Source organism: Falco naumanni, chromosome 14 (assembly GCF_017639655.2).
Source record: "Falco naumanni isolate bFalNau1 chromosome 14, bFalNau1.pat, whole genome shotgun sequence".
Classification (NCBI taxonomy): Eukaryota; Metazoa; Chordata; class Aves; order Falconiformes; family Falconidae; genus Falco; species Falco naumanni.
In genome coordinates, this window is record NC_054067.1 from 21271844 (window position 1) to 21295171 (window position 23328).

Consider the following 23328-nt stretch of genomic DNA (forward strand, 5'->3'; position numbering starts at 1 on the left):
AGGTGCCGCCGACAGCCCGCCCGCGACACCATTGCTTCACCGCGCTCCCTCCCTCCAGCGGGCAGGCGGTCACCCTGCCCGGATCTCCCCCGGTGCCCAGGCCGGCAGCCGGTCGCCCCCCAGCCCCGTCCCCCTCAGCCAGGCGCCGCCCGGCCGCGGGCCCGCGAACGTCACCGCGCGTCACCGCCCCCCTCCCCATGCAGGGGATTCTCCGGCCCGCCCTGACGTCATCCCCGTGCCGCGCAGGCCGCGCCCCCTCCGGCCGCCATGTTGGGGGGTGTGCGCGGGGGAGCGCAGAGCGGCGCCGCCTCCGCCGGCCGGCAGCAGCAGCAGCAGCAGTAACAGCCCGTGTTCCGCCGCCGCGCTCCATGGCCAGGAGGAGGGGGCCCGCCGCGGCTGCCCACCGCCTCTGAGCCGGCCGCGGGCCCGGGAATGCGCAGCGGCTGGCGGCGGCTGCCCGGCTAGGAGGAGAAGCCGGGACATGGTGCCGTTCGCTCCGCTGGAGGACGCGGAGGAGCCGGAGCCCTGCCACAAAATGGAGCTGTACGTGAGCGGCGGCGAGGTCAGTGTGGGGCCGGGGGGGGCGGGGCTCCCGCACCGCGGCCGGCTCCCCGCCGGCACCTGCCCGCCCGCTCCCCGGCCCCCGCCGCCGCCTGGGAGCGGCCGGGCTGGGGGCGGAGGGCGGGCGCAGCGCAACGCCCCCGGCCTCTCCCTGCCGGCCCCCGCTTCGCCGGTCCCCCCCCTCCGCCCTCGCCTCGCTGCCCCCGGTCTGCCCGCCGCCCTCCGCCGCCGGATCCTAGCGCTCTCGGCGGCGCCGCCGCTTCCCCGCCTCCCCTGGGATCTCCCCCCTCACACACACACACGCACAGGCGGCCCGGCGCTGCCGCCGGCCACCTGGCCTGGTCCCGGCTCCTTCCCGCAGCGCCCGCGCCGGGACCGCCCCCCCCCCCCGGGAGCTCAGTCCGGCTCCGGCCCGACCCGGGCAGGCGGCGGCCCCCAGGCTTGACCCGCAGCCCGGCCGCGGCCCCCCCGCGCCTCCCCCGCCTGGCCCGAGGGCGGCGGGGCCGTGTGGCGGGGCCCGGCCGCGACCCCCCCCGGCGCAGGCAGCGGGACGGCGGCAGCACGTGCGGAGTGCGGGGGCCGCCGGCCCCGCCGGGGGAACAAGGCGCACGGAAGAGCGTTGGGGCCGGTGCGCTTCGTGTCGCCTTCCTGACCGTGTTAGTGTCACGGTTGTCGGTTCCCTGTGAACGCGGTTTTACGGGCACGGCTCGCGTGGAAAGTTACTTTAACTCCTTCTGAAAATGTGACTGCACGGACCGGGGTGCGCATCCAGGTAGGCTGGCCCTGGGAGCGGGCCCTTTGCTTTTGCACCCATTAAACTAAGCAGTAATTCTCATACATGCAACAAGCAGAAGGACCCGGGAGCATGCGGCTGAGGTTTGGATGCGTAGACGTTGTAAAGGACGAGGAACAACTTCGAGAGTGGCTTCGAGGTACTGCTTAGCACTCTAGGTGCGTCCATAAGCAAGTACCGAATGTGATTTAAAAGAAAATAAATGGTAAAACTGGTTATGCTGTAATAAAGTGCCTGTCTCAGCAGAATGTGACACTCAGGTCTTAAAACTTGCACTTTTAAATCAGAAGCGTAGGATTGTGTATCAAGTATCATCAAGTATGACAAATAAGAGATTACACCTAGGTGTATTAGGCACACAAAAGATGTTATCTAAATAAAGCTTCGTAAAACTGGTCAGACTTGCTTTCTGTGATGCAGTAGGCTTTTCTTATCCTAAGTAAAAAGGTCTGTAGCAAATTCATCTCTAAGTACAAAGTGTGCAAAACAAGCCTCGGTTAAAGTTCTGGGAAGAGCGAAGGGGTATCCTTTAAAGAATTGTGTTGAAATGTCATTATTTGATAAAAATTGGTACTTATAAGGAATCCAGTAATTCAAATAGGAATCAAGCCATGGGGGTTTTATATCTCATGGGTTTTTTAAAATTTATTTTCTATAGTTGTGTCTACGGAGTGCCGCTTTCAAGTACTGTAATTACTGGACATGCATTTCTACATCATGACTGCTACACTTTTAACGCTTTAAAATATTCTAATGATCTAATAATACTGGATGCGGTACCTCTACCTTAATATTAGAGAAATCCTAATTATGTTAGTGAAGCTACAGGTAAGGATTAAGAAGTCAGCAGAAGTATTAAGGCTTATTTGTTAGTCTTGAGGTTTATAAAAATCATGTGCTGTAGTTAAGGTATGAAGTTTATTGAAGATCTGAGAACTTTCTTGGCCCTGTTGATCTGTTCTTTAAGAATATTGTGATACGTTGGTGTTAAAATAATCAAACTTAGAATATTGTAGCCGAAATGAGAACTTCTGTGGTGGTTGTACATCTCTCAGTATTTTTTGGCTGGACAAATACACCTCCACTAAGGCTGGTGCTACTTTGAGTACCGTGTTCAGTGCTGTTTTTGTGTATGGATTTTGCCATAAAAATTTATTGGCAGTTAGCAGGAGTGGCTGGAGAACCAGCCCTAGCTCTGGCACGGCAAAGCTCAGACAGGTAGTTCTGCTGACGGTGGTGACGTTTACTGTCAAATACTCGGCTGGGCTAGGGCTGCCGAAGAGGCGCGAGGTTGGCAATGCACTGCTGGAGGAGCCAGGTTCTGAAGTCACACTCGCCTGGCCAACAGAGCGTAGGACCCTGCCTGCCCAACTGAAACAGCTCTGTGTCTGTAACATCTGAAGGCAACTGATTGCAACAGTTGTTCTTAGAATTGTGTTTTTCTCAAGCCTGTACATGAACTACTTACTTAACAGGGTCTGTGTAAAACCCATTTCACTTGTGCTCTGATTAAAGTGTTTGTTACATCTGTGTTACATTTGGCTAGCAGCGTTTGAGACTTCATTTATACCAATACCAGTTTCTTCAAGTTGCATGTGAAGTTCCCAAATGACATTAACAAATACTTGTTATTGTCATAATGCTTTATATTAAGAGCATCTCAGGGATGTGTTGTACTTTTTACTTGTTGGAATTCTGCATTCACATGGTTTGGGGATTTAAGAATTTTATTTTATATTATAGTAGATTTTGGTTTGGTTTGGAATCTTTCCTTAATATATTTTTTTAATTAATTGTAGCCTATAGTACTTACTACAACCTTACGTTGGCAATCTGATAGATCTCATTGACCTTGCCTGCACTGTCAACAGTGTTACGGAGAAATAGTCCTATATTTTGAAGAGTAACTTATTCCTACTCGCTGGTGCTCTTGGCCATCAGTTGTGGCATAGGAGGAAAAATCTGAGAAACAGTTTTCTCTGAGGAATTTGCTTGTTAATTAACTAAGTTTAGGATTACATTATTAGAAATAAGTGCATTTCCAGTGAAGTAGCACACACATTGACTTGAAGTAAAAACAGTTGGCAAGGGAAGAACACGATCTTGGAGGTAGGAAACAAATTTTCATGCTTCACGGCATAAAAACAACATGAGCTTTTGGAAGAAATCTAGGATTGAATTATTTTGCCATTTTTTCATGTTGCTTGTCTTTGAAGTGCTGAGGATTACATTTTGGACTGTACATTGTGCTGTTCCTGTTCTTATATTCCTATGACAGTGTCACTTGTGAAGCAGTTTTGCAGCTGTGGGAATTCCTTAAGCCTAGGTAGGAAGGGTCAGTGTCGTGCAGTTTAAGCTTTGAATGTTGAGTGAACCTCTTTCCTCCTATACAGGATTAATACGTATTTTCATGGTAATAAAATAATTAAAAAATTTTCATGGTACAAGGGTGCTGATAATACTCTACAACAGTTGATTATAAAAATATTGCAGTCAACAAAGAAACAGGAAAGTAAATGTTAACATTTTATTGACCAAGCTGAATGAAATGCAAAAATACTTGGAATTGGGCAGAATACAGTAATTTTGGAATTTTCTGCCCATTTGATAGAAGTAGTCTTGCATTGAAAAGGATAGGTGTAATTAAAGTGCATGCTGTTTGCAACACATGAATATTGTGACTTGCATAAATGTGACCTCATACTCAAATATTTGTTTTTGAAATAAATGCTTCAGAAACAGTTGCTTAATTGGCTGACAGTGACAAGGAAGGTGAGGCTGAAACAACAAAGTGGCTGTAAACTAAAGTATTCTGCTAGAAGAATGGGACTGCGCTGAAAGTTGCTGCCTCCCAAAAGGCATGCTCATCAGTTGAGCTTTGCTGCTGTTGTACGTAATCCATTGCCAGTGCCAATTTAAATAAACGTATCTTTGATTTTGGCCAGTGTTTTCAGTCCATTCTCTTAAGCATGTTCTGAGCCTCATCTGTCAAAGGCCACTGAATTTTGTTAGTGTTTGGAGTTGCATAACTCCTTTGTGAGTAATTACTGGCAGTGACATGGATGACTCAGCTACCTAGTTTTGTGCATCTCTGAAAATCTCCACATTTGGGTGGTGTTATGTTAAGAAAAAGTAATAGTTTTGCCCCTAACTTGAAGTACCCTCAGCTCTTGCAACAATTTACAGTTTTTATAAAGACTTATGAGAACAAGCCCCCTTAAATAAAGTGGAGGGGGAAAAAAAAGAGCAAGCATGTTAATACTCTTAAATGGAAAACAATGAGTGTCTTTATGCATTGAGAAGTGCTGCAATATAATAATAATAATTCTGTTTTGGTATGCCACTTTTGAAGATAATTTTTGGAAGTCTGCTGTCATATTTTGAATGTGTAAAAGGAGCAGGGGGTCTGAGGTAGCTCACCTTGGTTCCCCCAGGATAGCTTTGGAGGCACTTCACAATAACCATAAATCAGAAGAATGGTATGGTGTGTTAATTCATATATAGAATCTTAATGTTTATGTAGATGTGCTTCATTACTACATCAAGAATAAAATTTGAGACACATTGTTTTCATCAGGTTAAAATGTTCTTTCCCAGTATTCCTCATTTGTCATTAAACATGATTTTGAGATTGGCTGCTTTATGCCCTTTGGTTATGGAGTTACAGTCGCCTCTTAGACAGGCGGGAGTGAAAAGGGTCTCGAGTCCTTCACTGCTACAGCAACCCCGGTGCTTGTGGTTGGGTTTGTGTCTTGTCATAGCTATAGCTAGTCAGAGACATCTCTGATAATGGGAAGGATCAAATGTTCTCTTAAAATTGGTAATTATACGTTGCTGAATATTTGTTATCCTGTATGAAGGTATGATTTATTTGCCACAGGATAAGAACTTTCTAACTTTCCCTAGTAACTGACTATGGGTTTAAGGTTGTTGGTTTTGTTGTTTGGGTTTTTTTTAAGGTAGATGGCTTTATCTTCCTTTTCTACTTAGTACGTTTGTGTGTGTGAGTGAGTTACCTGGCCTCTTTTCTCAGGAGCTGAGGGACTGAGGCTAGCGCAGGGTTTGTGCAGGCGGTGAGCAGATGAGAAGAAAATTGAGCGCAGACCTGCAGAGTCTGACAGGGACACTGCCGTCCCATCAGCAGGACATCCTTCCTCTGGTCACATCGTGGTAGGGTGGGACCCCGCTTTAGTTGGTGCAACTCCGTTGGGTAATTCTAGTAACACTGCTTCATCTTCCACTTCGTGGGGCTGGCTGCTGTACTGGAGGAAGCTTCTCCTTCCCAAAAGTATGCGAGCCCAGGCAGTAAAGAGCACTGAATACAGGTTGGGCACCTGCATACAATAACAATATCTGCTGGTTTTTTACAAAAAAACCCAACAAACCAACCAAAAACTTGTGGGTGTTTTATAGGAAGAACAGGTGCTGTTAAGCTTCGGTTTTGTTCAGTCACTTCTAGACATTTAAAAAAAAAATGAAATCCCTTGCCTATTTGGCTGTGCACAGAATCCCCAAATTTCTCAAACCTATCTCAGGAAATAAGATTCAGTAGGCCAATGTGTTGCTCATTAAATTAATGTTGCAAACACTCTGCAGATGTAATTCAGAATAAATGAGGAACAAATGTTGTTGTCTTAACAGGGTTTTTTCCAAAGGATTTGTTTCAAAGTCTTTTCAAAATAATTGGGGTTTCTAATGCAAGCTTCCACTCTAACATTTTGAAATAAGTATGTGAAATAATACTTTTGTATGTGGGGAAGCAAACTGGTTAGTCTTGCGTTCATTTGGAAGAATTGAGAGGTGTAGGTCTGGTGACTAGCTGCAGTAACTTTGCAAATTAAGCACAGTGAAGGAGGAACCGTGGAGGATGCAGAAGATTTTGTTGATACTTACGTAGGATTTTACCTGTTTGTAGCCAGGCTGGATTATCCATGAGTGGTGATGAATAATGCTTTCTACTTACAATAATGTTATGATTATAAAATTCCCAGTTTTTCTTCTATAAAATTCTTAATTCTGTTTGAAGGCTTAAATGAAGACGTGTAAAAACAGGGCAGAGCAAACGAGCTTTACATCTACAGTTTTTCCTTGTAGTTAGGCATTTTGCTGGCCATTTGTCTAGTTTCTTTTGGCCAAAACCTGTAGACCCCCCAAACCATAACACATTTACCATATAAACAGTTAAAACATCCCTAATACAGGGGCGAAGATGGTTCAAATCTTTAGTAATCCTGGGATTCCTCTGTTCTGCTGTAATTATTGGAGGAGAAGCATGTGCAATAGTAGTTAAGACTTTTACCAGCCGCAAAAGCCCTTGGGATGTTCTCCCAAAGTAGTAGGGTATGGTCCCAGCAAGTCATGGGATCCATCGCAGCTATTTAAATCAGAAGGCAGATTGTGCTCTGTTACCTCGGAGGCCGTTTAGCATCAGAGGACTGGGTCTCTTAGCCTACTGCTCTGGAAAAGTAAGTTTCTTACCTGCTAGGTTGTCTGACCTTAACTTTGTTGTCATCTTTTTATATAATTGTTTTGGTTATTGTTATACTAGTCAACAATGTGGAGTACATTCTGTAGTTCTCAGAATATGTATTTGGAAAGTATTGATGCTGTTTGCTGAAATGTCTTAGTTTAATTTGTTTTAATTGAAGTTAATACTTAAAATGGTCAGTTAGTTGTAGGACTTTAGCAGTACTGAAGAGCAAAATGATTCAAGGATGAAAGAATCTTCAGACTAATGGTACTCGCTGCTTTCAGTTGTTCTCATTGTAGAGATAAGTGCTTTCTAATTCTCAATAATAAATTAAATTTGTGCATTCATGGATATTTAGTAAATAATGACTTAAAGGTTAAAATAAACCTCTTCAGGTTAAAAAGTTCTGTTCTATGCATTTGTGTGTATTCAAGATTAAATCACTGAAAGGGGTGCTACTTGACTGCAGAAGCAGAATTTTGTATTTGGTTTCCACAGAGATGGGAATTAAGTATTAATTGTAACTTTCCTTTTTTGCCTAATATGGGGGACAGTGGAAACTTCTAGTTACTGAAACTTGGCCAGTATAAGTAACTGTACAGAACAGTAATGATTTGACTTTTGCCACTGAATTTTTTAACTGAATAACTAACAAACTCCTAGACATTGGGTTGCAATCCAACAGGTTTGTTGTTTTGTTGGGTTTTTTTAAGGGACAGTGACCACGGTTCACAAACAAAGCAAGCAAAAGTGTAGTCATGTATATCGAGCAATAAAAGTACATTCATGCACTTGGACATAAAAATTCTTTGGACTAAAAATTGGCAGGCATCCTAGTCTTTGTAGTTATAGGGGAAAAAAACAAAACAACCCATGAGCAACAACGAAGGGTAAAAGTGTACGATGGGAAATTGTTAATTAAGATGCTATTTGATTACCTGCCTTAAAAGTCCAATAACTTACTATATTTGATTTGCCAGAAACCTGAAAGTATGCTTACATGGCATGCTCAGGAACTACGTAGATCAAATAACATGCTGATTTTTTTTTTTCATTCAAAACCCCATTCCAGCAGTGACACTTTCTGTGTCTGGTTGCCTGGAGTTAAGCTACCGTTTTCAGCGTATCTAGAATTCTTCTGGCTGGTAGTTTGGGTTCCAGAGCTTAAATGTAAGTAACAAAACTTGGAAAATGTTAACTGTATTTAAAGAAAGAAAAAGCAAAATGCAGACAAAATTCACTTCAAATTCAAGTACTTGAGTGAAAATTGCACGTATTTCTGAGCACCTGGAGTGGAAACTTGTTTTATTACTAGGTCCAAATAAAAATAAGATTTTTGGACAACTTTGGTGTGCCTCTCCTTGATTCGCTGTTAAGTGTGATCTAGTGATACTGTGAAAAGAAATTACATGGCAGTGAATCATCTGAAATGTAATTGAAGTTCATATCTGGTCTGAATGTTGGTATTATTTCTTGATGTATTCAGTTAATTCATACAATAACATATATGTTTGTAAACTGTGATTGAAGTAAGCAAAAACTTAATTAACTGAATGAAAGTAACCAAAGCCTCATGGTGCTTTCCTTGATATTTTTTTTTCAGTGAGGATATAGTCAAAAAATAAGTGCCAGTGTGTTGATACAAAAATTGGAGATTTGATTTTTATCGAAATCATTAATATAAGAGTTAGCTCTTAAAAGCTCTACTTGAAATCAAGAGTCCTAGGAGCAGCAGTGGAAGTGGTTGAGGGTTTGCTTAGATGATGCAATTGTGGTGGTATAAACCTGTCCCTTCAGCCCTACCTGTTTGTCAGGTTTTCTTGTCGCTTTTAAATGGGGGCATGGTCTATATGGCATTTCAAGATTCTTTGTAGTCCTGTGTTTTTACCAGTTCACATACTGGTAATCATAGCGTATTTTGGTATCTTAGGCATGTATTTGAGATAAATTCAGAAGTACGAGAAGAAAATGTCATGACCCAGTCTGAGAATTTAATGGGTTCAGTTTCTGTTTTCAGGAAATAAGTTGTTTGTTTCCTTGTGTTATTTCTAGCTAGTATTTTGTTACGAGATCTATGCCACATGAAGGTAGCGATACTGAACAATTAACATATAATAAATTAGCAATTATCACTAGCGAAGTCCGTAACTAGCTTCAACCATTTTTCAGGTATTTCATTTGTCATTACTGCTTTGTGTGTTTGAACAGTGTGCCCTTTATTTTCTGCATTTTTTTTAATTTTATTTCACTTGTTATGCAGCATTGAACTGTTTGTTACTTAGGGAGAACTGAACTTTTAGATTTTTTTTTTTTTTTGCTATTGCAGCTGTGGACTTGGTACCTGCTTTTTACTGTTGTTTTTGGGGGTACACAACTGCTAGCAAGTATTGTGCTCACTTAAGAGCATGTTGTTTATTTGTCTCTGTCTGGATGCCTGTCGTACGTTTCTGCCTCTTAAAGGTGGTTGGTGGGTTTGAAATTGATCCACAAATATTTTAATATACAGATCTACAGTTTCTAAACTACTTTGTTAAACTGTGACTGTTCTGTTTGCTAAATATTTAAATAACTTTTGATGCAAGCAGACTTTTGGAGGGATCTAATTTTTGAGGAAATTATGACTTATTTTTGTGCATAAGGATTCTGTGGTATGTATTCTCCATTCTGCTTGCTCTTGTGCTTCTGCTTCTTGCCCCCAAAAGGCTTAAAAACATTTTTGAATCTCTTTTTCTTTAATCTGCAAATTAATTTTCAGCAGCAGATTTTACAATTTTAGCTTTCTGAAAAGCATCCGCAACATAAATTTTGTACATTTTACATGTCATCTTGTATGGATGGTATCTGTAGCTTTTAAAGAAGGAATTTTAAATTAATTCCAATTAAATAACACCGTGGAATGGCATTTACAAAGGGATATGCTAAATGATGCATAAGGGAGACACTAAATATAACTACTAGGTAGTAGTGTTTGATTGAAACTACAGTTTTAAATTAGAGCAACAAGAACACCAGTTTTCATTTGTGTGCTCTGAAATGTAAATTGGTCAAATTATAAACTCTGCTTGTTTGAAATTGTTAGGTTTTAATGATGTTGTTTGGTTTGTTTTCTTTTTCTCTTCTGCATTCCCATTCCTTCCCATCTCCAGCTAAATGGCCTTAAAATGGCAGATGAGCCTATGGAAGAAGGTGAACCATATTCTTACCATGTAAGTATATTCGATTAGATGTTCAGTTTAGGCACTCAATTAGCATTCCGTTTGAAGCAAAATTTATGCATTCCCTGCTCTTTAATAACTTTTGAACCTTTCATTTTGTTTGACCAGATCTGAAGAGGCTCTTAAGTCTCAAAGATGAATTGGAAAATTAGTACCTGGGTAGGGGCCGTAAGTGCCTTGTTGGGGAAGCTTGCACATCAGGCAGTGCTTTATGGAAAACAGATTCTGTGTGCTGGAGAGGGCAGGTCCCTCAGCCTCAGAAAGTGCTCAGTCCAGCCATGAACCTTTTATACATGGAGTGTTTATTGTTGCCTCTTACTACACTGTCAGCTGTTCTTCCTTTGTATTTTTTAATGTAGCTGCTGTACATTCATCTAGAAGGTACTTAATTCCTGCTATTTTAGAACAGAATTGATTTTTACACCAGGATGTTAATTTGACTGTTATGTACAAGTATCTCAGATAAACCCTGTTGTGCATGATTTTTGTCCAGTGCCTTGGTGATGTGCATATTTAGGAGGTGCTGAAGATCAGTGTTCTGTACGCTGGCTAAATCTTGGACTAAACTTTAGGCTAATACTGTGTGTGATGAAATGCCTGACATTGCATGGAGAAGTTGGCCATCATTTTTGAACACAGCCATCCATGTATTTTGTGTTTGGAACAAGATCATGGAAAAAGGTATTAAGTATATCTTATTGCCAGCTGTAACCACTGCTTTGTATTGCAATAATAAGTGAGTGATCTGGAGAGTAAAGTCTTGGGGGAAGAAGTGTGGTGCTTGGACATTTCCTGGTGTAGAGTAAGTAAATAAACAGTCAGTGTCACGGTCATCTTACACGTAGCGAAGAAAGATGAGCAATGGGTTGTCTCAGTTGTTCGCGGTACTTGAAGCAGAAGGATGTTGCTGAGCTTGTTTGTTAGGTGCTTGGAGCTACATACAAGTCAAGCTGTAACGAAGTAAGATGGCACAAAGCCATAACCGATTGCGGCGTTTCTTTCAGTGCTTTGTCTTCTGTTGAACCTGCTGGGAATAGTTAGATTTTGTGCAAGGCAGCTCGGTGGGAGCTAGTACCTGAGCTCTGAAATAGATTTGCTGCTCAAGCAGCAGAGCACAAAATCAGATAGCCCAATTAGCGTTTTGTGGAGGCCAAACTAGAAATGAAAATGAAACTGGCTTATATAGCTGTTCAGCTTTTTCCCTTCTTGTGGGAAGGCCGCTTCTTGTGGACGTGAGGGCAGAGGCCTTCTTATACTTCAGTCATGCCAATTTTTAGTATTTAATGATAGTTAAGTAAGTGAAATTATATAGCCAATCTTTTGTGAAGGTAAAACACTTCATAAAAAATAGCTCATTTCATACATCTCAAGTTATTCTTTATTTGCATGGAAAGCATTTTTCTCCTCGGTTCACATTTAGAAATACTCTGTCAGTCTCTGCAGCAACCACAATATGATGTCACAGGCTAATGACTCAAGGTGGGTGATAAACAGAAGAGCAGGTGAACTGTTAAGGATCTTTTCTCATGCGAAGGTTCACAGTGTTAAGGAATACAAATTAGAATGGTGAAGTAAAAAGGCTTCTAAGTACAGTATTTACATTTTTCATGGAAAGAACCAGCCATTAGTCTGTTACGTGACAGGACGACGTTCTGCTTTCATCTGTCCTGGGCTGACTTGAAATGCTAGTGTGTTTACCTGCATTAGATTCCTGCCATGTGTTTAAAAAAACAAATAAAAATGAAATGTACATCTTTCCTATGAATATGTATATGCGTAGTCAACAGGATGGATGGATGAAATGAAGTTGGGATGTCTACACTGTATCATCAGTGTATGTCAGCGTTTTTTTGTCAACAAAAAGGGAAATAAACTATCTTGGAGTGTGAATTAATGAATTAACTTTGTTATTCAGCAGTATCTTGTGTTAATACCTACCTTTGCATGGGAAGCAGGCGGGACAGGCCTTTTCCACAAAGAGGGAAGTAAGAGATGTAGGGGAGGGGAAGGGACTCGTGCAGTAACAGCTGGACTGCAGTTTGTGACTATACTGAGATGTTAGTTTGAACTCTTTCTTTCTTCCTCTGGACAAACAAAACGATTAAGGCAGAGACAGTTAATACAGTGCGATGATTACCCCTGCTTACTTTTTAGTTATTACTGTAAGTATGTACGCATTTAGGTGATCAGATTTCTACCCTGAATTTCTGTGTAAACCCACATAGAGGATTTCATCCAGGTACTTCTGTATCGTCTGGTAATGCGTGGTCCTGGGCAGCAAGACTTTCTGTCTGTAGTCAGCGTGACTGTAGTCTGATGTTCTCCCCTAAAGCCAACTGTTTCATCCAGTGGCTGGGTCTTTTTCTGGTGCTGTTCATACTTGCCGTTGCAGGAGAGCAGTGTACTGTGGGCTGGTAGGGTGTTTTTCTGGTCTCCACTAAGAGAAGCTTTCAAAACGAAGACCTAAAGGGAGGACAGGAGGACAGTTAATAATCATCTGGGTACCCTAAAAGGAAAGTACTGCAGATCAGATGGGATTTTCTGTTGTAATTGGCTTCTTGTATTTGCTGTGTACAAGAAGTTGGTATTCTTGACAGGGCTGAGGGGTGCCGCTCTTTTTTCACATACAAGCAGAGGTTGCTGTTGTAGGCCTTGGCACATAGGTTTTGTTTTCAAGGATACTTTTTTTTTTTTACATCTCACTTGTTTTCGCTCACAGAAATTTCTCTTACACCATAAAAGCTGCAACAAGTCATCTGATTTGTTTTCATCATGAACGTTTGTCTTTTCACAATTGTAGCTGCTGTGCCCTGCTTTTCTAATGAGAGTAAAAGGAAGAAGTCAACAGAACACTGAATCTTTTACCTACCTCAGAATTACTCCCAGCTTTTTGAAGGATGTTTCCACACAGGGTAGTCTTTCCATGAGCTCTGCACCCCAGAGTTGTGTTTCTTCTGTTGGATGCAAGAATTGTCAGAGTTCTTAAGATGACTCGTATCTTATTTACGGTCTTCAAATGATACATGTTCCTCTAGCTACAAGTGGATGACCATATTTATTATTTGCTGCTGTGAAAAGCAATAATTACCTAAAAATGATGAAATTCAATTTAGCTTTCATTAAGACTATTTCAGGAAAGGGAAAGATGAGAAGAGTAATCACTGGGAAAACTAAAGGCTGCTAAACAGAGGGTGAAGCACAGAGGGATCATCTTGTACAGATCTTTAAACTGAGTATGTTTATTCCTTTCATGTAAGAAAATCAATCTTTGCTGTGGTTGTAATATTTATGACAAAAGGAAATGAGTATTCTTTGGGAATTTTACATCAATTTAGAAATTTTAGATGCATGTATTTAAGAAAGGGTGGTTGGGAAAACTCATGATTTGAACAGCTTTCTTTTCTGCCTTATTAGAATTTCAATTATTTTATTTTTTAAAAAAAATAACCAACCAAACAAAAAGAGCAGGCATTTACATGCACTTCTAATGAGAGTTGATAAATTCAAGCCTATTCATTATTGTATTTTGTTTGCCTTGAAACGATAGGATGAAGGAAGTGTGAAAGAAATTCCTATTACACACCATGTGAAAGAAGGATGTGAGAAAGCAGATCCAGCACAGTTTGAATTACTTAAGGTTCTTGGACAGGGATCATTTGGAAAGGTAAGATAACAAACTTTGTTTTCATCTGATGTCTAACTTTGAACCTGCTTTGTCTTCCCTTATTTCTGTGATGCTACAAGGTTAGAAATAAACATAAGAAATCTAAGTCCAGGTAGATGTGCTTGTGGAAATTGCCCTGTTTTGGAGGAAGTTACCCACAGTGTTTTGCAGTTGGGTGGGAAGGTGGTGGTGGGTCTTTTCATTTTTACTATGATAGCATTTCTATCTTAGTGTTCTTTAGAGGAAAAGCAATGTCTTTTTCCGTAGATCTTTCCAGATGTTCAAGAAGGATAGTACCCTAAGAGTTGCTGGGAATGTTTGAAAAAGATACTGACAAATTTCATCTTTTTCCAGTCTTGCTCTGTTGCCAAGGGAGCAAGGTTTATAGCGGGACAGCACATCAGACCCAGCAACAGCCTCAGTCTCTCAGCAGAAGGGTTAGTCAGTAGCAAATTTTAGGAGGTCTGCCATGGAAAGTTAGTTTGCTTTAAACAGGGAGGCATGTTTGTGGTTCATCTGGACTGGCAGCTGCAGCTTCATGGGGAACCATGGCACCAACAGCAAGGGTTTTTACCAGTTGGGTTATAGAGTTAGGGGTGGGTTTAATGCAACAGCTCTGGTGTGGACAAGCTCTGTTTGCCTAATGCCTTGGTTATTTGAAGTAAAATCATGGTGTTTTCAACTGCCTCAAGACTTTATTGCAGCATCTAGTCAGGAATCAGAAGGAACAATATTTCTGTTCCATATAGTTTCCCTCAGATCCTCTGTAGCTTAGGTTGATGCTTGGGAGGCAGCAGTGCTGTAACAGACATCGATAGACACTTCTGGAGGAGATGGTGATTTGTCTCTTAGTGATGGTACTTGACGTGTTGTGGAAGTTTGATTTTATTTTTTTTCCTTTCAATATACAAACTGTATTGATATAAATACAGAAGAATGATTGTGGTAGTTTGGAACTTGAACCAAAGTAACAATAAAGTAAATAACCTGGGAAATCTATTTCAGGTTTTTTACTTTGCTGTTTGTCAAGTTATCTACAGCTAGAAGATGCTAAGTGAACAGTTATTCAAATAGCTTATAGAAAAAATACGGCAATTTTTTTGTTACAATAATTTCTTTCTGGTGTCACACTGCAGAAATGAAATTAAAAACCTAATGTCTCAGTCGCTAGCTTGAAACACATTAGTTGAAACATTAATCCTAGTGTATAAGAATCTAATGTATTTTTTTTTTAAAACAGACTCTTAAACTAGATCTTTTGCAATGCAAAAAGTAGACAATCAACTTTATGTATGTTTCCATTTTCCAGTTCTTCTGCTAGTTTTGTCTGTCTCGTGGAAGGAACAAATCTCTGCATAGAGATATATGGAGAGGGGGGGTGGAAGAGAGACATTAGGAAGGCAGTCTGTGAATAAGCGATAGCTTGGAAAATAGACTTTAAAATCTTTCTTAATGTTTTACAGTTTAAGAAACACTTCTTTATCTGGTAATGTTTATTGCCAATTCCCTCATACGCTTCTCATCTTCAGAGCCTAAAAGGCTCTGCGTTTATTACTCCTGACTTGCAATGTCTTAAGCTATCTTAGGGTTCAGCACATCTGGTACAGACATCTTAGCCCTGACTCAGACAGACTCTTACTTCACAGAGTTCAGCCTTCTGACAGCCTAAGGAAAGCTCTTGCTCAGAATCCCATCAGGTTGGTGCAACGTCTGTTTTAGAGCTTTTGAAACCTGGCAGTACTTCTAGCTTCAGCTTTAAGAAATGGATGGTGACCTGCACATCTGAGCGGAGCTGGTTTTATCATGTATTTGTTGCTTTCCGTTGAAAAGAGAAAACAACAAAGATCAATGGCTGTTGTCTTGATGGTGTTTTATCTCTCCGGTTCATACTTCCCAGGGATCTCCCTTTGGGTTTAGCAAACACAAGGTTTGTTTGCTCTCTCTCTCTAATCTAGTATGGGGCTATAGCCCATCCTCTACCTGTCTTTTTTGACATCTGTGCAGTATTTAACACTGCTTCACAGAAATAAGGAGTTAAACCTGATGTCTGTTACTGAGTTTCTGTCTTTGGCCTTTGATAATCACCTTCAGCAGATCTGCTGAAGATGATCTGCAATTCACTTGGGTGTATCACCTTGAGTGTAACACGTGCCCATCTTGATTTTGCTTTACAATTGAACAATCGATCGTTATATCTCTGCAAGGTGCAGGATTATGGAGGCTTTGCAAATTAAATAGATGGTACTTGAGTAGTTCTTAGTGGCAGCTGGTTTAGTTCTTATTAGCTAGAATTTGTGACTTGTGTGTGAATTCCTTACAAGCTGCTAGTTATTAAGCACTAACATATTTGAACGTGTTTGTTAATCTTCTGCTTTGGTAATTGTGAGTGTTTTAATCTACAGATGTTTGTTTTCTTATTTGCTGGTGTCAGCGTGATATAATAGGAGAGCAGTGCTGTAGGTCAATCGTTGGGCAAAACTTAAAACAAAAAGCCTGATAACCTTGAAAAGTGATTACATTTTTCTTCTAACCAGAGTTTAAAATAGAAACAACCCCTTTCCTAACCCTGTACAACTTAGTGACAGTGTATGAATTTGTGATTCTAGAATGGAAAATTTGACAAGCTTATTTCATTACTTTTTTAAAAAATATTTCTAGATATTTAATTTCTAACAAAGTATATATGTAAATAAATCTAGTGTTAATGAAAATCTGAATAAGGTAAGATCAGAGAGGCAATTCTGGGTAGCTCTTGACATTCCCTTGTGATTTGTAAGTGTTGGGGTTTTTTTTACAGTACAAACATTCCTCATAACTAAAAATTGCTATTATAAGAACAATAACTTAGAAACAGGAGCATGTACAAAACTGTTTTGTAAATTGAAAGACCTAGTAGTTAGAATATTAGTCAGTGGAGCTACATGTATTTCTACTGCGTTATTTTATCTAACACTATGCTTTTCTTGGTGTCAAGTTATATACAGTTTAAAACTGCTCTGGAAGGAAAAGAGTAGAAAAACCTGTTGGGAGTTGCTATTCCAGAGGGAAAGGGTGCTTTGATCTTAAATGGTGAGGTTTCCTTGCTTTCATCTCGCCACTCTTACAGATTTCATTAATACAGCCTGTTCCATGCTTGAAACTTGGGTCTTAAACCTCAAAATCTCTTAGGAGGTGGCAGACCAGGCAGAATTGTCACTTTCCAAGAAAGTAATATAAAGAAAAGTATTTATATAAGTACTTACTTGTTAAGTACTTATTTAAACAGCTTGCTGTAGGGAAGAATGTATAGTTTATGACCAATCTGAATACTTCAGAGAGCTTGGTGGTGCATGTACCTCTAATCTGATTAAGGGAATGCAATTTTGCTCTTCCTTTAAAGGTGTATGCTTGGGAAAGAATACTGAAAGCTGCCAGAAATTAATAGGAGGTTTACAAATGCTTTGTGATAGTTGTGTATTTGATTGCTAAGCTTGCTTATGTAAAGAGACTTGCTATGAATACTTAGCATCTTTTTATTCCTCAGAGATTTTGAGGAATGGGATGGTACTAGGAACACACTATTTCTTTATCTCTATTAATGAAGTTAAAAGTAAAGACATAGTAATGCTTTTTTAGTCGGGTTGATTTAGTGTTTACATAAAATATTTTTAGCAGAATTTTTAAATATGGGGTTTGTATTACCAGGTCTTCCTCGTACGGAAAATAATTGGTCCTGATGCTGGGCAACTTTATGCAATGAAAGTACTGAAAAAAGCTTCTTTAAAAGGTATGTGTAGCTTTTGGATTGGAACTTTATAAAATGGTTTTCAGTACACTTGTATCTCTTACATGAGTCTTGTAAATACTTAAAAGCATTTTTTTTAATCCTAAATATTTTTCAGTGAGTTCATAACTCTTCTCCGACAGTAGTTTTTTTTCTGGAGTAACTTGTAAGTTCATGTTTAAGAAATATTTCAAATTTGGCCGAATAGCTTTAATTATGTGGTAGAAAGTACTCTTTCAAGGTTTTAAAATTGCATTATTTAATTCTGTTTAGTCTTTTCACTATATTAAAACAAATCATAATTATTATTAAATTATATTTCTTTATAATTATATTAAAACAAACAAAAAATTCATAAACAATTTTCATTATGTCTTTTAATTTAAACTCTACTGTGATAAGTCATTCCCTCTTGTTATAGGTGCCATAGCAAGCTAACTTACGTTTCGGCTTTCAGAAGACACTTTAGTGAATGCGAGTCCTCCCTGTTTAAATAGGGACTGTTACTAGTTAAAGAGGAAAAATTAATTTTAAAAGACAGAAAATACGTATCCAGTACAAATAGTTAATTCAGAGGTTAAAGTTAGCTGCCTGGAGATGTAGATGTGAGCTTTTTTTCTTGAAAGTGATATGGATTACCACAAGATACTGGGATGTATTGGGGAAAAATGAAGACAGTAAGGAAGCTGGGGCAGGTAAGAAACAGAATAGAGTTCTGCTGTCTGAACGTTTGTGTTTTGTGGGAGACTTAAAAGTTAAAAACAAATAAATAACAAGGAAAAGTATTTCTTTAGACAGCAAAGACTTCCCGTAGGCTAGGTTCTGCTCAATTTGTATTATACCAAATACATTTGTTTCATGCTGGTCTTTTTGTCTTTTTCTTTTTCCCCTTCTCTGCAGTTCGGGATAGAGTTCGTACAAAAATGGAGAGAGATATATTAGTAGAAGTAAATCATCCATTTATCGTCAAACTGCACTATGGTTGGTATTTTTTTTTGCTACAATTTCTTACATTAAGGCATAGCTGATCTTGTTCTTTCTCAGTTTTGTGGTGTCCATTTTAATGTCCGCATTAGGTTCTAGCAACTTTAAATCACAAAAAGCTAAAAAAGGGAATGTAAGCACACGTGTATATAAAAGTTTTAGGTGAAGTCCTCTTGAAATCAAAGAAATGGAAAATTCTTAATTTCTACAGAGACTTATTTTTTCTTTTCATTGAGTTAAAACCAAGGTAATTAATGTACTTGGTGTTACCCTGTTTGACAAAGGAGAAATAAAAGAACAGTATTTTAGTGATCTTTTATAACTAAGATTGACTTCTGCGAAGACGCAAGTAATCATTCAATGAACTACCTTATGTGCTGCTGAATTACTTCAGTTCTGTAACAGAAGTATTGCCTTTCATGGGAATTGCCAAGTTGTAAGAGCATTCGGATCCATTTTGTAGATAATCTTTGTCACACAACTACTGATTTTTTTTTTTAATTATTTTTTTTAAGCCTTTCAGACTGAAGGGAAGCTATATTTAATATTGGATTTTCTCAGGGGAGGAGATGTATTCACACGATTATCCAAAGAGGTAAGTACTTAAGATTTTATCTCCACTCAGTGTTAGAGAGGGTTTTGTTGTTTGTTTGGGGTTTTTTTTGTCAGTATAGGATTGTCTTCTTTATTTGTTTCTCCCATATTTCTTGTCATATTCTAGTTTTTAATAACTCAATGGGACTTCCCTTATAGATGTAACCTTAAGAAACCTGAGTGCACATTGATTAGTAGCTTAAGTTTTAATCTGCTATCTGCAAAGTACAGTTCTTTTGTCTAAAAATGTTTTGTTGCTTGGAGACCTAGCTGAAATAAATGAAGATTTAGCTATGAGCGAAGGGGATGTACAGTTCTTCTGGTTATAGTCAGCTTCAGTGCTCCAAGAAGCCCACATCTTTAAGAGATTTCTGCTGCATTGTAAAATTTCATAATGCTGTAATAGAAATCCTAATGCTTAATCTCACAAAGTGTGAACACTGAGCATTTTTGAGACCACTGCCCTTCATCTAACACTGGCATACAACTGGACCTTTACTTTTTCATTTCTGTTTTTGTTTTCTGGGCAGAAAACTTCAGAGGAGGGAATACGATACAACTTTTTTTTTTTCTTTATTTACACATTTGCCATTAAATATTTATTATATGTTACCTGAAGTATTATGAACATGTTCATAAGACTTGTATTTTCTTCTTGCAAACCTTTCAGAAAGATCTAAATTTTTAATGGCAATTTCTCAACAGCTTTACAGTAAGAGAGCTTTTCAGTGCTTTCACCACTGTAAATACTTCTCTATTTCTAATGCATAGGAAAAGCCACTTTCCTAAGTAAGAAAACTGGGTATATGACTGATCTTTCTCGTGACATGGAGGTAGTTGTATCCTCAGTATGTAAGGTCAGGAGCTAATTGGGTTTTTTTCCCCCCCATACACTTTTCTTAAAAATGAAGCTTTACTCCAGGAACAAGCAAAAGAGAAGGAAGAATTTTAAGGGGGTTTTGTTTTTCTATTTTTATAAAAAGCTGACCTTGGTAAGACAATGGTAATGTCTAAAAATTGAGCTTAAAATTAATTAACCTTGAGGCTAAAATGGAGGTTAAAAGCTTAAACAAAACTGACTGGATTGTAAAGGGTTATTGGAGCAGTAGGTAGGAAAGAGGTCAATTTGTGCTTTGATATAGGATGTCTAATTATAGAGGAAATTCTGGTATAGCAGGAAGAACTATTCTTTTTCACCAGCACAGCTGGGATTACCGAGTGTGCAACATTCTTTGAGGGATGCAAGTCTCTCCGTAATAATACTAGTTAGGCGGTTGCAAGAGGTATGTGTTCCCTTTGGGAATAAAGAAGTAGGTGTCAGGTGTTCTTGTTGTTAAGTCTCTACATGTTTTTGGAAGACTTCAGTTACCTTCTATGATGGCTTTAAACATTGACTCTGTATATAGACAAGAAAAAAATAAATCAGATCTCTGGTGGGAAGACAAGGTTTTTTTCTAAAGTACATGGTAAAACGAAGACAGTGAACAATACGTGAGGGTAAATTCCCCATGGCATTTCATACTTTCCACACAAGGATTGTTTTAATTAATTGTGTTTAGTATGAGGTTATTAAAACACACTGGTCTTTTAAATTCTAACATGGGTATGAGAGTTTCAGCTGTGGAACTGAAATGAGTACGTAATGAAGTTCTCATTGGTAACTTTTAATGAAGTTGGCTTGCATGGTGTTTAATTTAACATAGAAAGCAGATTTAAATGAAGTTGTTGGGAGGTCTTAGGTTACCATTTAGCATCATTGTACTCCGAGATTTGCATTTTGGCTACTCCAAGGAGTAATGATATCCCAGGTTTCCTCTTGTTCTTTTGGATGTAGATGAAAACAGTATGAAAATTGGTCTTTAAAAAATCAAGGTGAAATTTTGTGTAGCTTAACAGCTTTATTCATACAATGTTAATACCTATCTTTATGGAAATGAGGAATATTTCTGTTGCCAGTAGAACAGGTAACGTATGTGCAATTTGAAGTACAGATCAGTGTACTACTAAATCAATAAGCCCAGTTACCTTAATATAAGCCTTGTTAGCTGTCTGCCGTGCAGTTGGGATGGTTGTTCTTGTTCCTGGTGCTTTCAACAAATAAGGGATTAGTTCACTTAAATGTCAAATTCAATTCCAGTAATTTAAAGATTACAAGCTTTGGCAGTAATTTGTAGAACATGACAAGAGCCAAGGCAGGTACAATTCTTGTATATAAAATGAGAAGCAACCTGTTGAGTGTTTGGGATAGAAACACATCTCTCAAATGCTCTCTGTGCAACTTCACTCAGTTTTTGAGTATCTCGATGGGGTTCTTCAAATTTCTTTCCCTAGGAAGAGTGAAGTAGGTTCTTTAACGCCTGCTGCAGATTTTCACATCGTTGTTATTTTCACCGAAGTGTTTAATTTGCATACTTTTTTCTAAATTATTTCTACTTTTATTTTTACTGTTAATGTGAGTTCACAGAGACAGTCACCCAATACAGCAGTCGTATACTAAATTTTATGATGCAGTGGAAAACAGTCTGTATAGGATTGTGGCAGGAGGAGTGCTGGTGGTCAATAACACCAAAGATAACAATGAAATTTATTACGTTAAAAGTTAGCTAATGCTCTGCAGTAACTGCTGATGGTTTTGTTTAAGTATTGCAGGTAGTTCTTTTCTATACCTGCTGATTAGCCTATATTAAGACGTAATTTCTGTTAGGTGAATTCATTAAATTTGAGTTCATAAGGTACTTCTAAGTCTTCGAAATTTAGGCAGACAGGACTGTTTGTTTTAGATTGCAGTTTTAAAAACTGAAGACAAGATCAGAAGGTAAATCTATACAGTTCTTATTAGGTTATGTTTACAGAGGAAGATGTGAAATTCTACCTCGCAGAACTGGCCCTTGCTTTGGATCACCTTCACAGCTTGGGAATTGTATACAGGGACCTGAAGCCAGAAAAGTAAAGTAAAATGTATTTTACCACTATTACGTGTATTTTGCTTGTTGCTTTGCATCTTCCACTATAGTGATGTAAAATGTTAAGAATATTTTTGTTAGACTACGTAAACAAATATAAAATGTAAAAAATATATCTGTGATTTAAATGAAATAATATTGGCTCGTTTATCTCCAACTTCTGTTATTAATTTAAGATTATTAACTCTTATATTTTAAATGTTATATGTAAACATTCCTCTTTATGTGTATTGGTGAATGTGAATTTTAATTTTCAGCATTTTGCTTGATGAAGCAGGACATATCAAGTTAACAGGTAGGTAACTCTTATTAGTACAGCACTTTTTGAACATATTTCTGTATAAGCTTCTTGTTATAAGCCTAACATATATATAGCGGTGGCTGGAGTATGTGAGCCAGTATTAAGAAATACTTTTATTGTTATCCCTTCCCTATATAATGGTTCTTTATATAGTATTAAGTACTTTTATTGAAGTATTGTAGGTAGTCGGAGACTCTGTCTGATGGTTTTGATCAATTACCAGATCCTGATGTCCATGCAGGTTCCATTGAAGTCAGTTTTCATGTTGGCTCATGTTTGCATAAGTCAAGTTGCAGTGTTAACAGCAATACTGCTGTAAAGTGCAGATCCTAATTGCTGTGGTTACAATAGAAGAAATGTAGCTACAAATACAAAACCAGACGTTGAATGTGGTTTTTAAAGGAGCTTTATTTATTAGCATACCACCACCACCTGAACTAAAACTACCCACTATTCAGGTTAGAAAGGGAGCTGTAACAAGATTAGCTGTGGAACGCCTTTTAACTGCAGATCAAGACAGCGTAGACCCAGGCCAAAACTGCTGACTGTGAGGCTTTTAAAAGGGAGCAGAGGTGCATTTGGTGTAAGACAACTTTAGTGCACAATAAGACTTCTGAGAAATTACTTGTTTTTGTTTTATTTCTGGATTATCACCTTTAAATGTGTAAAATTGCAGAAAAATGTTCTGTGAGGAACAATTAAAATACTAGTTAAAAATTCTAATAAATTATGTATACAGAAGACTGTGACTATTTGGAAACCAAATAATGAATGTCTGAAGCTTTAAATTACATTTAAGGTGATGCTTTTGTATTATAAATTTCATCATATATTTTGATCTATAGATATTGCTATTAGATTACAACAGAAAATGAAGGTGTTTCATAAAAGACTTGATGGAATAATGATGGAAAAAAAATTTATAAAATGCATAATTTAAAAACTGTGTGGTATGTTTAAATCCAATTAAATCCTAAATTTCTTGCTTCCTTCTGAAACTGGAGAAGAATAGTTGATGGG

The 23328-nt window shown here is 38.9% G+C and overlaps 1 protein-coding gene across 2 annotated transcripts in view; it reads left to right on the plus strand.

The window, feature by feature from the left end:
* Window positions 1-287: 287 nt before the first annotated feature.
* RPS6KA6 (ribosomal protein S6 kinase A6) overlaps window positions 288-23328 on the plus strand; it is a 43251-nt gene continuing 20210 nt past the window's right edge. The window contains exons 1-8 of one of the 2 annotated variants that reach the window (XM_040614269.1): window positions 288-562; window positions 9971-10030; window positions 13587-13703; window positions 17388-17469; window positions 18367-18447; window positions 18966-19045; window positions 21884-21990; window positions 22265-22302. In XM_040614269.1, coding sequence (XP_040470203.1) covers window positions 482-562; window positions 9971-10030; window positions 13587-13703; window positions 17388-17469; window positions 18367-18447; window positions 18966-19045; window positions 21884-21990; window positions 22265-22302 — 646 coding nt within the window. In that variant the 5' untranslated portion in view covers window positions 288-481. The remainder of the gene's footprint in view (window positions 563-9970; window positions 10031-13586; window positions 13704-17387; window positions 17470-18366; window positions 18448-18965; window positions 19046-21883; window positions 21991-22264; window positions 22303-23328) is intronic. The other variant, XM_040614270.1, reaches the window with a different exon arrangement.